This window comes from Lacerta agilis, chromosome 10 (genome assembly GCF_009819535.1).
Source record: "Lacerta agilis isolate rLacAgi1 chromosome 10, rLacAgi1.pri, whole genome shotgun sequence".
Taxonomy (NCBI): domain Eukaryota; kingdom Metazoa; phylum Chordata; class Lepidosauria; order Squamata; family Lacertidae; genus Lacerta; species Lacerta agilis.
In genome coordinates this window covers 47,053,448-47,068,753 of record NC_046321.1, presented here as the reverse complement: position 1 = coordinate 47,068,753, position 15,306 = coordinate 47,053,448, and the positions used below count along the sequence as shown (strand labels likewise).

The 15,306-nt window shown below is 41.1% G+C and overlaps 1 protein-coding gene across 2 annotated transcripts in view; it reads left to right on the top strand.

The window, feature by feature from the left end:
- The window catches only part of ANO6 (anoctamin 6), a 70,403-nt gene that overhangs the window by 37,465 nt on the left and 17,632 nt on the right, over positions 1-15,306 (top strand). For both annotated transcript variants that reach the window (XM_033161917.1, XM_033161918.1), the window contains exons 6-11: positions 1,286-1,399; positions 4,020-4,135; positions 5,768-5,902; positions 7,422-7,527; positions 9,221-9,281; positions 11,738-11,883. In XM_033161917.1, the coding sequence (XP_033017808.1) occupies positions 1,286-1,399; positions 4,020-4,135; positions 5,768-5,902; positions 7,422-7,527; positions 9,221-9,281; positions 11,738-11,883 (678 nt within the window). The remainder of the gene's footprint in view (positions 1-1,285; positions 1,400-4,019; positions 4,136-5,767; positions 5,903-7,421; positions 7,528-9,220; positions 9,282-11,737; positions 11,884-15,306) is intronic.

Genomic DNA, 15,306 nt, shown 5'->3' with positions numbered 1-15,306 from the left:
CTCTGGTATCTCTACATTGAGCTTGAAAATGCTTCTGTTTGAAACATTGGAAAGCCTGCTGTCAAACAATGAACAGAATACTGGGTTACATGAACCAATGGTCTGAGTCAGTATAAGGTAACTTCCCATGTTCCTCTGACTTTGGTTCAAATGAGAACTTTTGGCCCATTCTGCTGTGGGAGTTTTTACTTCCACATCTTTCCCTGGTCTTTATCAAGCACATGGTTATGTGAGCAAGTGTAGCCTGTGGGCCAGGCATAGGCAATCTCGGCCCTCCAGATGTTTTGGGACTACAACTCCCATCATCCCTGAACACAGGTCCTGTTAGCTAGGAATGATAGGAGTTGTAGTCCCGAAACATCTGGAGGGCCGAGTTTGCCTATGCCTGCTGTGGGCCATGATTCACACATATCGTCCTCTGCAGCTTCTGTGCCTTCAAGAAAACCACTCTCTGTCTTTCACTGCAACCTGAAATAGGATTGAGTCAGGGGGAAAGTTCCTTGCTGGGCAGAGGAGCCTCTCTCTGTCCATTTGCCAAGTTCCAAATGCCTCAACTGATCCTGCTTCCATTTCCCTTCTCCCTGATTCACAGCGCAAACCTACCTCCCATTTCAGAATATCTGTTCAGGCTACTTGCCCACTTCAGTGGTTTTCATTTAGTAGTAATACTTAAGGAACATGATGTATATTGCTCCATGAACTGCCATTTTAGGATTAATAATGTGCCTGATTAGCACTATTAAGTATACATCAGAAGTGAATTTGTAAAAGTCGGTCCCCCTTTGCAGGTTGGGAATCAATGGTGGGTCTTTGGTCTGGACCTGTTGGAGACCACTGATCAAGACATTGCATTATTTTAGACACTCACGGGTGGCACTGTGGCCTAAGCCACAGAGCCTAGGGCTTGCCGATCAGAAGGTTGGTGGTTCAAATCCCCATGACAGGGTGAGCTCCCGTTGCTCGGTCTCTGCTCCTGCCAACCTAGCAGTTCAAAAGCACATCAAAGTGCAGTAGATAAATAGGTCCCACTCCAGCGGGAAGGTAATCGGTGTTTCCGTGCGCTGCACTGGTTCGCCAGAAGTGGCTTAGCCATGCTGGCCACATGAACCAGAAGCTGGACATCAGCTCCCTTGGCCAATAAAGTGAGATGAGCGCAGTAACCCCAGAGTTGTCCGCAACTGGACTTAACGGTCAGGGGTCCCTTTACCTTTACTATATGATAGTTGTCCCCTGAGCTTATCGTGGTCTAATTCTTCATTAATAAAGAACTTTGGGGGGGTTTCAGGTTCACTTTATTCTTTGCCGTGGGGAATACGCTATAAGAGACAACGTGAGAAAGTTTGGAATCAATAAGCTACTGGACTCTGGGATCTACAAAGCAGCTTTTCCACTCCATGATGTAAGTCCAATGTTTTTTTTTAAAAAAGTACCTATCTGAAAAACCAAAGAAGCAACCCTGCAATCCTAGAAATAATCCTAGAAACAATGGTGCAAAAGGTTCTATAGAAGCCAATAAGGAAATACTAGCTGGCCTTTTAGCTGTTCGTTAAACATTCATCCGGATTTGCTTGTGCAAAAACTGCAGGGAGGCTAAAAAAAAACCATTAGCTACGCATTGAGCATTCATTCTGATTTGTTTCTGGGAAGGTAATATTAGTGTTTCATCAAGGAATTATCATCATACACTTTCCAGTGCATTTCGCTTATCACAAAAAGCCTGATTTGGGAGTGAATTTGTTGCACATCACCAAAGCAATTGTAATTGCCCTACCTGAATATGTCGGCATATGATTGACACCCAAAATCACACCCAAAAACCTTAGCAATCTGGAAGCACCCTGTATGTATGCAAAGTTGTGGACTGTCTCTTTTGCAGCTACTGCAGTGGATAAACAGTACATTTTCTGGAATATTGCAAAATGGATAAACACTAAATGATAAATATAGATGATATAGATATAGATATTATACACAGTTTTAACAAAGTCACTACCTGGCTTTTGCCCTCAATGTCTTTACAAGAATTATGTACATTTAGAGCTGTCTGTGCAAAATACCATCTCGTATTGGGGAATATATTGGCCCAGGGACCAAATAACAAAATTAATTATGCTGAGCGTCATATGAAGGAAGGTTCTGAACCTTTTAAAAATACTTGGATGGAGAAAAATTGTTATTTTAAACCTCAGTGAATGAGACAAAGAAACAATAGGATTATTTCTTTATACGTTTTCTTATTTTCAAGCTGCAACAAAAGATGAAAATCCAGGCTTTATTTTCAGCATTTTTTTTATATATCTTCCATGTTGGTTTTGAAATAGAATTCCTGAGCTCTGGGTTAGCTTTATTCTTTAGCCATGCACATTTTTTCCTCCTTTCTTTTAACTTGCAGGTGCCAATTTGCCCCATGCTTGTGGGAGGTAGCTTTTGCCCCTTAGACTCACAGCCGAGCTTTCTCTCTTGACTAGTGCAATCACCTTTCCCAAGGCTGTCAACAATTCTTTGAGCCGAAATAAAACTGGTGTTATGAAACCTTTATTTTCAATAACAATGGCTCTCTCAAAGGTGAAGAAAACTCTTAATTGTATATATCTTTATTATTTGTCAACAGAGTCTTTTTGTGAGGTAGTGCTTTATTATCCGTCTTCGTGCTTTTGTCCTTCCAGGCTGCGGCGTTTTGTGATTCACATGTGTAAGGTTCGCGTGATGGTGCTTCACGAGTAACGGAGTAATAGCCCAAACAGTCTTTTGCAGTTTTATTGTGCAAAACTATTTACAGTGCAGAGCTACAAAAAGCATGTCTGTCTCAGTCGCTGGCAGAATCCGGGAGTGGCCCCTTCCGACTCCTTCCCCAGCACCCCAAATCTCCTCCTACCCTCCTTGCGTTTCACCCCCTCTGCACAATTGGGGCACCGGAAATGGCGTGTTTACCTCCTGACCAGCCAAGTGAGGTGAGGTGCTGGGGCTCTTTGCAGCATCTCCAAGCCCTCTCCTCTCCCAGCTGGCCCCTTCCCCTTCCTCCCCACTGGAGGTGTGGCTGCTCTTCGTGCTGGAAGAGGTGCTGCTGCTCAGTTGATAGTTCGGGCTCTCTGTATGCTAATGGACCTTCCATTCCCCTCAGCGGGCCAGGAGGCAGTTCCCTGACAACATGTTTTGTTCTTTGCTTTCCTTCTTTTTTTTGTTATGTTATGTTTGCACTTTTTGAAAATAAGTAAATATAATATAAAAAAATAAAATGCAACCAGTGCGATATTGATGCAACACTTGGTGCTGGGCCTCATTCACAGCATCTTCCCCTCAGGAGAGGAGGCTGGCAGTAGCAGCCAGGGAAAGACCACGGAGAGGCAACGAGATGTTCCCTTGCCACCACTGCTTGAGCACAGGCTCAGTCTCCTTCCTGAGCTCGGCAGCAACAGCACTGGAGGGGGAAATAGGGACATTCCAGCATCAAATCAGAAGCCAGGATGCCTTTCGTAATTCCTGGGCTGTCCCTGGAAAATCAGGACACTTGGAGGGTATGCCATCATCTCTGACCGTTTGCCATGCTGAGTGGGACTGATGGAGTCCAACAGCTCCTGGAGGGCACCAGGTTGAAGAAGACTATTCTACTTAATATCTCTTATCATTCAAAGGAAGCTAGAAACAGCCTCAGACATTCACATGTCAAAACGGGCAGCATTAACTGTCTCTGTGGTTTTTCCTGCGTAGTGTGGGGAGCTTGTGTGTCAATTGCAGCAACTACCAGGAAATCATTTATGACTGCTGCAGCACATTACAGCAGCAGCATTACAAAAATAATGATGATGATAAAACATCAGATTGTAGTTTCCGCTAAATGAAAAATGGTGTAATTTGACCCTCAGGCGTTTCCTGGTAGGCACTGCAAATGCTACAAAGAGAAGCGATTCCATTTCTGGCAGGGGACTGAACAACAGCTGACGTTAAGAAGGCATGTTATGAACTGTGCCTTCAAGGAGGTGGGAATTCTTTAATTATCCACTCAATACTCTGTTTCACAGTCAAGATTCAACTACCAGTCACAGGATCCCAACTGTCCAAATGAACGGTACCTGCTCTACAGAGAATGGGCTCATCCTCGAAATATTTTCAAGTTACAGCCCTTAGATCTTGTCAGGTAGGTATGGACAAGCATGAGAGAGGCTGAAAGTTCTCTTCTAATGTGATCCCTCCCTGCTCCATATATAATCATTATTTATAGAGAAAACATGCAGAGTGCAGGTAGGTTAGTCAAGTGTGTGCCATCATCCACCAATTCCTACAGAGAAGTGCTATCTGTATATAAAAAAAGGACACAGAATATTTGAGGGACTCTAATTAGTCACCTTGAGGGACACGGGTGGTGCTGTGGGTTAAACCACAGAGCCTAGGGCTTGCCGATCAGAAGGTCAGTGGTTCGAATCCCCACAATGGGGTGAGCTCCCGTTGCTCAGTCCCTGCTCCTGCCCACCTAGCAGTTCGAAAGCACGAAGTGCAAGTAGATAAGTAGGTACCGCTCTGGCAGGAAGGTAAATGCCGTTTCCGTGCACTGCTCTGGTTCGCCAGAAGCGGCTTAGTTATGCTGGCCACATGACCCGGAAGCTGTACACTGGCTCCCTCGGCCAATAAAGCGAGATGAGCGCTGCAACCCCAGAGTCGTCCACGACTGGACCTAACGGTCAGGGGTCCCTTTACCTTTAATTAGTTACCTTAATTTGTTTCTCTTGATGTTCCTTGGAGACAGTTTGATTTTGTATAATCATCTACTTGTTACATATTTGTGAGAATGTTCAAGATGCCTAAATATATTTGTGTAATGAATAAGAAAACCAAGGTCCCACTTGGCAGTTATCTCAAAGCCATGTAATTTGCAGCACAATTTTATGCATGTCTATCCAATGTACACCCCCTTCTCATTCAGTGGGACTTACTCCTGAGTCATTGTCTAAGTCTGCATAGGATTGCAGTTTTCATGCAACTGAATTATTTGTTTCTTGCTATTTATAATTGGCCTTATCCTTAACACTGTAGCATAAATGGAAATCTTTGAAACTAGGTTTCTAAAAAATGAAATAAATATGTTAACCAAAAAGAAAAATTTAAGCAAAAGCTATAAAAACTTAACCCTAACCAAAAAATTACCAGGCTAGCACTTTAGCAAAATTCCAAAATAAGGAGGTTTCACATTAGTAGAGAATCCACTGTGAATATTATACAAATTTTAACAGAAGTGAAATTGTTATTGTGGTGCTCTGGTAGAGTTCCTTTGGGACAAGGCTCCCAAGGTTTCTTAACATCTGTGTGACAAGCAGAAATTTAAAAGACAAAAAGTATTTTCTATTTCTGTACCTCTGTGCCAGGAAGTGTCTTGTTAAACTTGCTAGGGGGGGAAAGGGGGATGGCATCACTGCTTCTGAATGCTCTTGGAGATAATTCATAAACACAGAAAATGAGGCCTCGAGGTTCAATTCTTTTAAGGCAGGCTTCCTTAACCTCGGCCCTCCAGATGTTTTTGGCCTACAACTCCCATGATCCCTAGCTAGCAGGACCAGTGATCAGGGATGCTGGGAATCGTAGTCTCAAAACATCTGGAGGGCTGAGGTTGAGGAAGCCTGCTTTAAGGAATCTGGAAGCACAAAACTGATGGCAGTACACAATGATCCGTGAATGTCAGCATCAAATATAAGGAGTTTCTCGCTTCCCCTAGTTATTGGATTGAGAGGAAATGTATATTCATTCATAGTTTCTAAATATGTGTTTTTATCTGCAGGAAATATTACGGGGAGAAAATTGGTATCTATTTTGCCTGGCTGGGGTTCTATACTCAGATGTTACTCCTGGCAGCAGTTGTTGGACTCGGGTGCTTTTTGTATGGCTATTTCATGAAGGACAACTGCACTTGGAGGTAATCTGCAACAGTTTGTGCCATTCATGTTGCATATGATCCAGCATGCATTTGATACAGCATAAAGATCCAAACGTCATTAAGTGGACCATTCCCAAAAAATAATTAGTTCTTCCAGAGTTCAGCAGAACTCAGTAGGATTTTCAGTGCAATCTCAAACATATCGACTCAGAATTCAATGGGGATTACTCTCAAGTCAGTGGGGTTGAGACCGCAGCCTAAATTACAAGCATGCATGCATAGGATTGCACTGCTAGCTGTTTTATAAAAACATGCTAATGGTCAAGTTATTGTTTAAGTGTTCAAACATCTTTTGAAAGATTAGAAAAAGATGCCACCCCTTTTACTACTGAGTAACCACATTCACAGTCTCTTCAAGTGTCCCTATTTTCCAGGGACATCCCTGATTTAGAGAAGCTGTCCTGGTTTCTGATTTGATCCCAGAATGTCCCTCTTTTCCTTAGGATGTCCCTATTTTCATTGGATAAATGTTGGAGGGTGTGGAGTTATCTGCCCCCTGAGCTGTCTGTATAGGGAAGTTTAAAAAAAAAGTTTAATGTTTTATTATGTTTTTATATATGTTGGAAGCTGCCCAGAGTGGCTGGGACAACCCAGTAAGATGTGTGGGGTATAAATAGTAAAGTTATCATTATGTAATGGGACATGTGTCATCAGAGAAATGTTGGAGGGTATGCATTCAATGTGAAAAGGTTAAAGTATGCTAAGACCAGCTAATTTCAGTATGTGGTACTGTATTGCCCCACAAATCTCCTATCTTTTATGACCAATTTCCCAAACTTCTTTTTTGTCTCTGCTCTTATTCCTTTGTTTCATAGTTCTCTAGAGTAATATATTTTGCAGATCTTTAACGATCCTCTCTTCTAGATATACCATGGGCTTAGAGGGAGTTTTCAGCAGTTCTTTTTTATACAACTCTCAGCTGAAATCAGTGGGGGGGGGGGAAATCTGCTGCTGAAACTCACAAACCTGTATAAATATTAGTTTGATTTATTAATTTTTAAAATTGTGATGCTAATGATAATAAAATAAAACACAAAATAGTGGCGGGGGAAAATAAAGGTGGAAATCAACAGGGCTATGCTACACAAGGGGTTTTAGGATTGTAGCTGAAGAGCAATGAAAGATAAGTAACTGCAGTGTACATATAGAATATGTGTTTGGAACTCAATTGCAAGAAGTCACTTGGAGGGGTGGCATTTTGGAAAGAGAAACAGAAGATGGGAGAAGATTAAGCAGTTCCTCCACTCAATCATTTTCTTGGAGAATGGAGTTATGGAGAAGTTATCGCTTCTCCATAACTTGGTGTTTTTTTCCTGTACAAATGGGTCACTATGGTACAAAGCACTATTGTATGTAAAGTCTACTTTGGCATTATTGAAGTAACTGCAAAGTGGAAACTTAAGGGAATATAGCATGCAGGGAGAACTATGAAAGCAGTGAATTAAGCAATTTGTTCACTGAATTACTCAACATCTCGGATGGGTCCTTTTAATTTTAGCCAAGAAGTCTGTGACCCGAACATAGGAGGCAAAATCATCATGTGCCCCCAATGCGATCAAGAATGTACATACTGGAACCTCACAATCACCTGTGAATCGTCTAAGGTAACAACAACATTTACTCTTGTGGAATATGGAAAGACGTTGTTTCCTGGGGCGTGAAATATTATTCTGAAGCGGAGTTGGAAATACATGCAAAAGAAAAGAGAAGGGGAAGGATACACTACATAATAATGCGAGATCACTAATGAAAAGGGGGAAATGCAACTCACTGATTACAATCATGGAACATGGGCAAAGGCTGAGTTAAAAGACAACCTAAGGGAAAAGCTCATAAGAAAAATGTGTCTATTTGTATTTGACTGTGATGTGAAACTTGAAGGCAAGCTCCTATACTGTATTTCTGTATCCCATCTGTTTGCTCAGCTAAATGAGTTTTGGCTTTATGAAGTACAGTCATACCTCGTATTGTGTTCGCTGCAGGTTGCGTTCGGCGCAGGTTACGAATGCGCCGAACCCAGAAGTACCAGAAAGGGTTACTTCTGGGTTCAGTGGTTCGCGCATGCACAGAAGCACTGAATTGCGCTGCGCACATGCGCAGATGCAGCCCTTCATGTTACGGACCTTTCAGGTTGTGAACGGGGCTCTGGAACAGATCCCATTTGCAACCAGAGGTACCACTGTATCCTTAGGAAAATGGACAGTCCATTAACTTGAATTGCTCCCATCTACATGTGGTTTGTCCTGCGCATCTGTATTTGAAGAAGGAGGAATGGTAGGCTGACCTGGCCACAAACTGTTTTCTTCTCCTTCATAAATAAAGCGACCCAAACCTCACTTTAGAAGAGTAATATAAGGGATATGATAGAGATGAAAGTGAAATAAATTGAATAAACAGCAAAGTGATGAAATCATTTTAAATGTGTGTGTGTTTTAATAGACCTAGACTTAGCATGCTTTTCATGTGATAAGCTTATCACATTATAGCTTGCCTTCCACTGGTAGATCTTTTGTTTATATGATAAGAATGCAGCAGCTGGAGCTGCTAATCTGTGATATTAGTTTTACACAATCTTATTATCATCTGATGGTTGCTGCCATCACATGGGGAATATATAATTTTTGACATTTCATTTGTTTTCAGTTCGCTCAGGTTTTTATATATGCATTTAATATTCCCAACACTGAAACATAGTTTGCCTCTCTTTTCAGGATAAGTGGGCTATATAAATTGATTTGCCTTTAAAAACAACAAAAAAAACCTTATGTATCACATATTTTGCCATTTTCCATAATGTGGGACTAGAATTGGCATTACAAGTTTTCTAAAACTTGGCAGAACACTAAAAAAGGGGGGGAAACTTTATTTAACTATAAAATGCAGACTGTTATCAAGGCAACTTCTCAAAACAGTAGCAAGCTGTGTGCCATCGCCATTGCTTGCAGTTGGCAAACGCTTCCTCCCCCCTAGCAAACAGATGGTCAATGTCTTCAGCTGATTAGCTGTCGGGCAAGAAAGCAGCAAGGAGGTGTCTGAGTTCAGCCCTTCCCCATAAATGATAAGGAATGCCTTTCTTATTGCAATGTATGCATATTGCAGCAATGCCAAATGCAGAGGTCTATGTGCGGCTTCCATTTCCATGGCAGAAGTGATGGTCTGCCTGTGAAAAATCTGTTTCCATGCATAGGTAGCCCCTCTTATGAAATTAGGTGTTGTGTGGCAACCTGTGTTCTTTAGTTGTGCCAAAAGACAATGCAAAATTGTATGCTAACCCCTATTTTTCCAAATGCTTTCCAGAAGCTGTGTATCTTCGATAGCTTCGGAACACTTGTGTTTGCAGTATTTATGGGAGTATGGGGTAAGCGAATTTCAAATACGTTATTTGAGGCAGGAGGTTTTTTTGGGGGGGGCGGGGGTTAAAATCCAAACCAAAGCCAAAATATGGCTTTGTTGCTATGGGTAGACTTCTGGAGGGTCCCATTTCAGACTGCAGGTAAGGGTTTCACATTTTTGTGTGCTCCCCCTTTAAAAAGAACCCTGCATGGGATAAACTATTACATCAGGAAAGAGGCACTTGTGTGGCTGAGAAAACGTTTGCTTCTTTCCTCATTTTATTAGTTCGTATACTACCGCACACCTGTATAGCTCAGTCGGTATAGCATGACACTCTGATTCTCAGGGTCATGGGTTCGAGCACCATGTTGGGCAAAAGAGTACTGCAGTGTAGGTAGGGGGTTGGACTTGTTGACCCTTGTGGTCTCTTACAACTCTACTATTCTATTCCATTCCATTCCATTCTATGACTCTATAGACACAACAGTTGTTAGCAGCTAATGTATTAAACGGGTGTTTTTTGGTTTGTTTTTTTACCCAGAAAGCATCTTGTTTCACTGAATAGATGCTACTTACAAGGTCACAATAACTACCATTAATCCGCCCTGTTTAATCACCATGCTCGCTTGCTGGTGATTAAAATTAGTGCTATATTGAAATCTAATTGCACAGTATGTCAAGTAAAATTTAGGCCACCATTAGCACTTTGTAAAGGTGAATATACAGAAAGGTACCGTTGTAACATTTTAGGCAAATATTTCAAATTGACAGCAACAGGTTTTCAATGTTAAGTATGTTGCAACTTAGTCCTCTGACACTTAACATTAAAATGGACCAAAACTACCTATTTTCTACAATATTTAAATTGAATATAAAAGACTTGCCGGTAATGCACAATTCTTAAATATTTATAAACAATAATAATTACAGTAATGGAAGCATAACTTACCGAAGTACCCATGGGTCATGTCACCCAACAGCCAACTGCTTCACCTTGCACAATGGCTTTCTGGTGCTATTATAATTTAATACAGGGATTTCCAATGATGCAACACATTATTTTAGTGCATTATATTAACACAGCGGTGTCATAACAGCATAGCTTCTGCAAGATTCAAATCCTTGTTAACTGAAAACTCTACTTAGGGTAGGCACCAATCATGGTTAAGGTGAACAGGGGCAATGTATACCAAAGACAGGTGGGGGTAAGTCCCAGGCAGGCCCTTGTTCTTGTCTTAACCATGGCTGAGTTGAAACCCCACACATACACTAAGTAGAAGAATAGGAGCATTACCACCTACCACCTCCCCCTCTTTTCTTCCCAACCTAATACTGCATGCAACACTATTGTCTCACCACAAATTAAACTGATCTGCAGAAAACACAACTTAGAAAAAGAGACAGTGCACATATTTTTTGTAAACTAAGAAATCTTTAATAAAAAAAACCCGACCATGGTTGAGTTAGCATTGCATCAGGAAAGAGAGAGAGAGAGAGAGAGAGAGAGTACACATTGCTCACAGCTTTCCTAAATAAAACAGAGATCCTCAAGTTTCTAACAAGAGCTGTGGATTACAAAAAAAGTATATTGAGGCAACATGTAGCTAGAAGAGAACACATTATCCAGCACTGTTATTGAGTTGCATTGTTTGTTGTATGTGACATATGCTGCAGTAATGTCCTGCTTTGAGGTTTTCTATAGGCATCCAATTGGCCACTGTGAGGATGTAGGGCTAGACTGGCTGGGCCTTTGGCCCTGTCCAGAGGAGCTCAGCTCTCCTTATGTCCTTAAGCTTCCATATGTGCTCAAAAGGCACAGTTTTTGCAACATTAGTGAACCATTCCTCTTTTCTCCATTGTAATCAGTGTAGGCCCAATTCCTACATTGTGCAGAAAGGACCTCCTGGTAATATGGCTTCTGGCAAAGGCCCTCATCTGCACAGTACTTTGATCATTTGGGTATATAAAGTGTGAGACAATCTTTTGGGTGTCCTGGTCCCAAACTGTATAGAGCTTTATACTCCAAAGCCAGCACCTTGAAATTTACCAGGGGTTTCTCGATGAAAAGAACAGTAACAGCAGAGAAGGGTCCCTGAAAAACAGTGGTAACCTTCCACTGCAATGTGTTTCTATAAAGGAGAACTGAGTATGTTTTAGGTCAGTAGTGGGGAACCTGTGGCCTTCCAGATGTTATTGAAGTATAGCTCACATAATTTCTGACCATTGGCCACACTGGCTGCTGTGAGTTCTTTCTGCACGTACAGAAATAATGATGCATCACAAAAAGAAGACGATTTAAGCAAAAACAACAACAACAACAAATAGTTTCCACTGTTTGCCTTATAAACACCTGATTGTCATTCCATTAACCAGCAAGATTTTACTCAATTTCTTCACAGATTGGCAAAGAAAACTAATAAACCTTGAATTCGTAATCCTCAACAGCTAAAATTATCCTTGCTTAAATCCTTCTTTCATCAGTTACTTTGTTTCTGGAGTTTTGGAAAAGACGGCAGGCTGAGCTGGAATATGAATGGGACACTGTTGAGTTCTTGGAGCAAGAAGAACAAATACGTCCCGAATATGAAGCGAGATGCTATCGCGTCGTAGTGAATGAAATAACACAGGTATGGATAGGTTTGTGTGGTTGTTGTTTTTAATGTGCTTGGAAATATTATAAGAAAAGTTCTTTGGACTATCAAGTCCAGTATTTTTGTCATGAGCCAGATATATTTGTAGAAATGTATATCAGCTAAGCTGAATATGTAATGAAATACTTCCAAAGAATCACAAATTGGCATTACTATGCCCTTGTTTGCTGGTATTTTTAAGAATGTTGTTGTTGGTTACTGGGAGTTTTAACTTGATTTTTTTATGTTGTATCCTGCCTTGGTATTGATACCTTAAGCAAATAATACATAAAATAAAATATTACATAGATAAAACTCCAACCTAAGGAATTTTGGGTGGAAAGGCTTGGAAAAGCATCTTCAGGAAACTTGGGGTTGTATTCACTGTTAGTAATTCTTGGCATAAATGAACAAACATGACTAACATAGGCTGGTTAATGTCAATGGTTCTTCTCTGAGTATAACTTAGATGCAATAACTAAGAACCGAGTTGACAGACCCTCCAAGTGTCACTGTTTTCCAGGGACTGTCCTGGATTTACAGAAGCTGTCCTGGTTTCTGATTTGATCCTGGAAGGTCCCACTTTTCCTTAGGACATCCCTATTTCCATTGGAGAAATGTTGGAGGGTATGGAATAGGATGTCCCTATTTTCATCTGAGAAATGTTGGGAGGATGAATTCAAAGTCCACATAACTGTTGGCAGTACTAGGCAAGAGCAGACACTAGTTTTGATATATAGTGGCTTTTTACAGTCTTATTCCAGTTCCTGTTATTCAGTCTTGGTTTTTAGCAGTATTAATGCTTAAAGATGCTCAAAATATAAAGATATTTTTAAAAAAACCTAGAAATCCTGACAGGGTTGTTTTAGAAGTCAGATCACACATTTAAGTGAAGTAAATTAGTGTGATGAGATCATCTTTGTCTTTGCTAACAGTTACATCGATTCTCACCACTTCAGAGGCTGTCAGCTTTTCGTAACGACAATTGACAAATGTGTTGCCAATTGAAATCCTACAAGAATTACTCAAAATTAAGAGGACAAAATAATATTTGATTAACCAAGAGATTTTGCTAACAGAGAATAGAGCGACAGTAAAGAAGCTTTACAGAGGAGCATAGGGAGGTTCTTATGGGGTCGTCCACACTTCTACTTGTCCGACCGCTTCCCCAAGGAAAGCCACTCTTTACCACAGAATCAGAGCAAACATTAGTTGGGTTTCCCAAGGATTGACATTTGCTCCAATTCAGCAGTAAAGAGGGCGATTCCCCAGGGAAAGTGGTGGGGCATACCAGTGACGTAGTGGAGGTGGGCATGGGGCAGTTGCCCTGGTTACAAAATTGTTAGGAGCACAAAAATTCAATACCCAATGCTGCCTTAATACACCTGCACGTTTCTTTTGCTGGGCTCCATTGGAAACGGCTTCTCCATGTGAACCAGGAAGTGACCTCTCCAGACCAGGCATAGGCAAACTCCGGCCCTCCAGATGTGTGGGACTACAATTCCCATCATCCCTGACCACTGGTCCTGTTAGCTAGGGATGATGGGAATTGTAGTCCCAAACATCTGGAGGGCCGGAGTTTGCCTATGCCTGCTCCAGACAATGGAATGGCTCTTCTTTTCTTATCTCAGCGGCTGCGATCTCCTGGGTGATGTGGACACCATTAGGCAGTTGAATGCACAAGTGTGCTCTGTCCGTTTCCTTCCTTCCCTCCCACCCCTCCATATGGCCCCGGGCTCTGGCAACCTACGCTATGCCCCTGGGACAAATGGAAAGCTGTTCAGACCTGTTCCTAAGAAAGCATGGATCAAGCAGAAAACCATTTGGACCCATGCATTCTAGTGTGGAAGGGTGGACTAGCTCTAAAGCAGACCGCTAACCCATCTCTTCACACAGACTGGTAGCTGCTCTCCTGGGTTTCAGGCAGGAGTTTTCCTAGCCTGGGAATTCATCCCAAGAGCCTCACAAATTTAAAGGATATGCTCCACTACTGAGCTCTGGCCCTCATTCTATTATATTTCAATTACGTATTCAATTATATAATAAATTTGTCACTGTCTGAGTACTGCACATTTTAAATTCATAGTTCAGCTCTGGGGGGAAAGACCCAAACTTATTCTAATGACCTAGTAAAGTTCTCATATTAGAACTTTATTTCATCCTGGAAAGGAGGCTGTTCTGAGGGCAAGTCTCGCCGTCAATAAATAAGGCTCATGTCATCAGCCATAACTAGGACTCAAAGGATATATATCCTAGCAGATTGTAATTTACGTGGAGGATTATGGAGTAAAGGGGGATAGTTTACAATGCCTGCCCATAACCTGCATCTGAAATGAGTTGATTTATATTTTCTAAAGCAGGGGAACTATTTAATATGATGTTGGGTGTGAGGCAGGTGCTTGCATAATATACTACAACAAAAATCTAAAGCTATATGATGAAAAAGAAAATCACTCTATGACTGCTATGGGTGACATGTGAACAGAAGTTTATTTATTTATTGTAATATTGATGCACCAGCTTTTCTTTTCTTTTCTTTTTTTTAGTGTTCACGGGTGGTTTCCAAAAAAAACCAAACATACTCATGAAAATAAATCCATTTTTATAGTATAAAGCAATTTAAAGCGCGCACTCTCTCTCTCTCTCTCTCTCTCTCTCTCTCTCTCTATATATATATATATATATATTTAAAAGTAAGAAACTGACTAATTTTGAATAACAATGCTTGGACTGGCTGAGTGGCTCAGAGATCTGATTGGCTAGAGAATGGTAGATTGACAGAAATGTCTGCAGAGCCTCTCTTGAGTTCAAATGGAAGGATTAAATGTGTGTGAAACAATATGTGGTTTTGATTTCATTTCATTTTTTTTTTAATCACTTGCCATTCTCCTTGGTAGGGCTGTGCCCCATTAGCTCAAGTGGAACAACCTCCCACTGCCTGGTTCTGAGCAGAGACTACTGCTGGAACTTCCCAGGGGATGGAATTCCTGATGCCTGGAATCCTTATCTTCTCAAGGACAAACTCCAGAGCAGAACTTAAAACACCATGCAAGTTGTATGGGAGAAAGAAGCTCTCTGAGATACTCTGGGCTTTACTGGTTAAACAAAAACAACAGCTGCAGTACTTTGAGTTGTCTGAAAGAGCCTGGAATTTGCTGCAAACAGTCGCAAATAGTTTCATTACCAAGAAATGGTGTGATGACTTTGTCCTTACTCTGAAAGAATGGTCTGCAAAAAATTGGAAGGTGGCTAAAATGTCAAGCTTAACAATATATATTTGGCTGAAGAATGACAAGAAACTATTTTAATTTTAATTTCATGAAGACCGAATATAGCTTAGATATTAAGAGTTTTTATGACACATGGCTGGTGTCATTGATGTTTATATACCTATGAGTTAAATTCAATTTGCAAAATTGA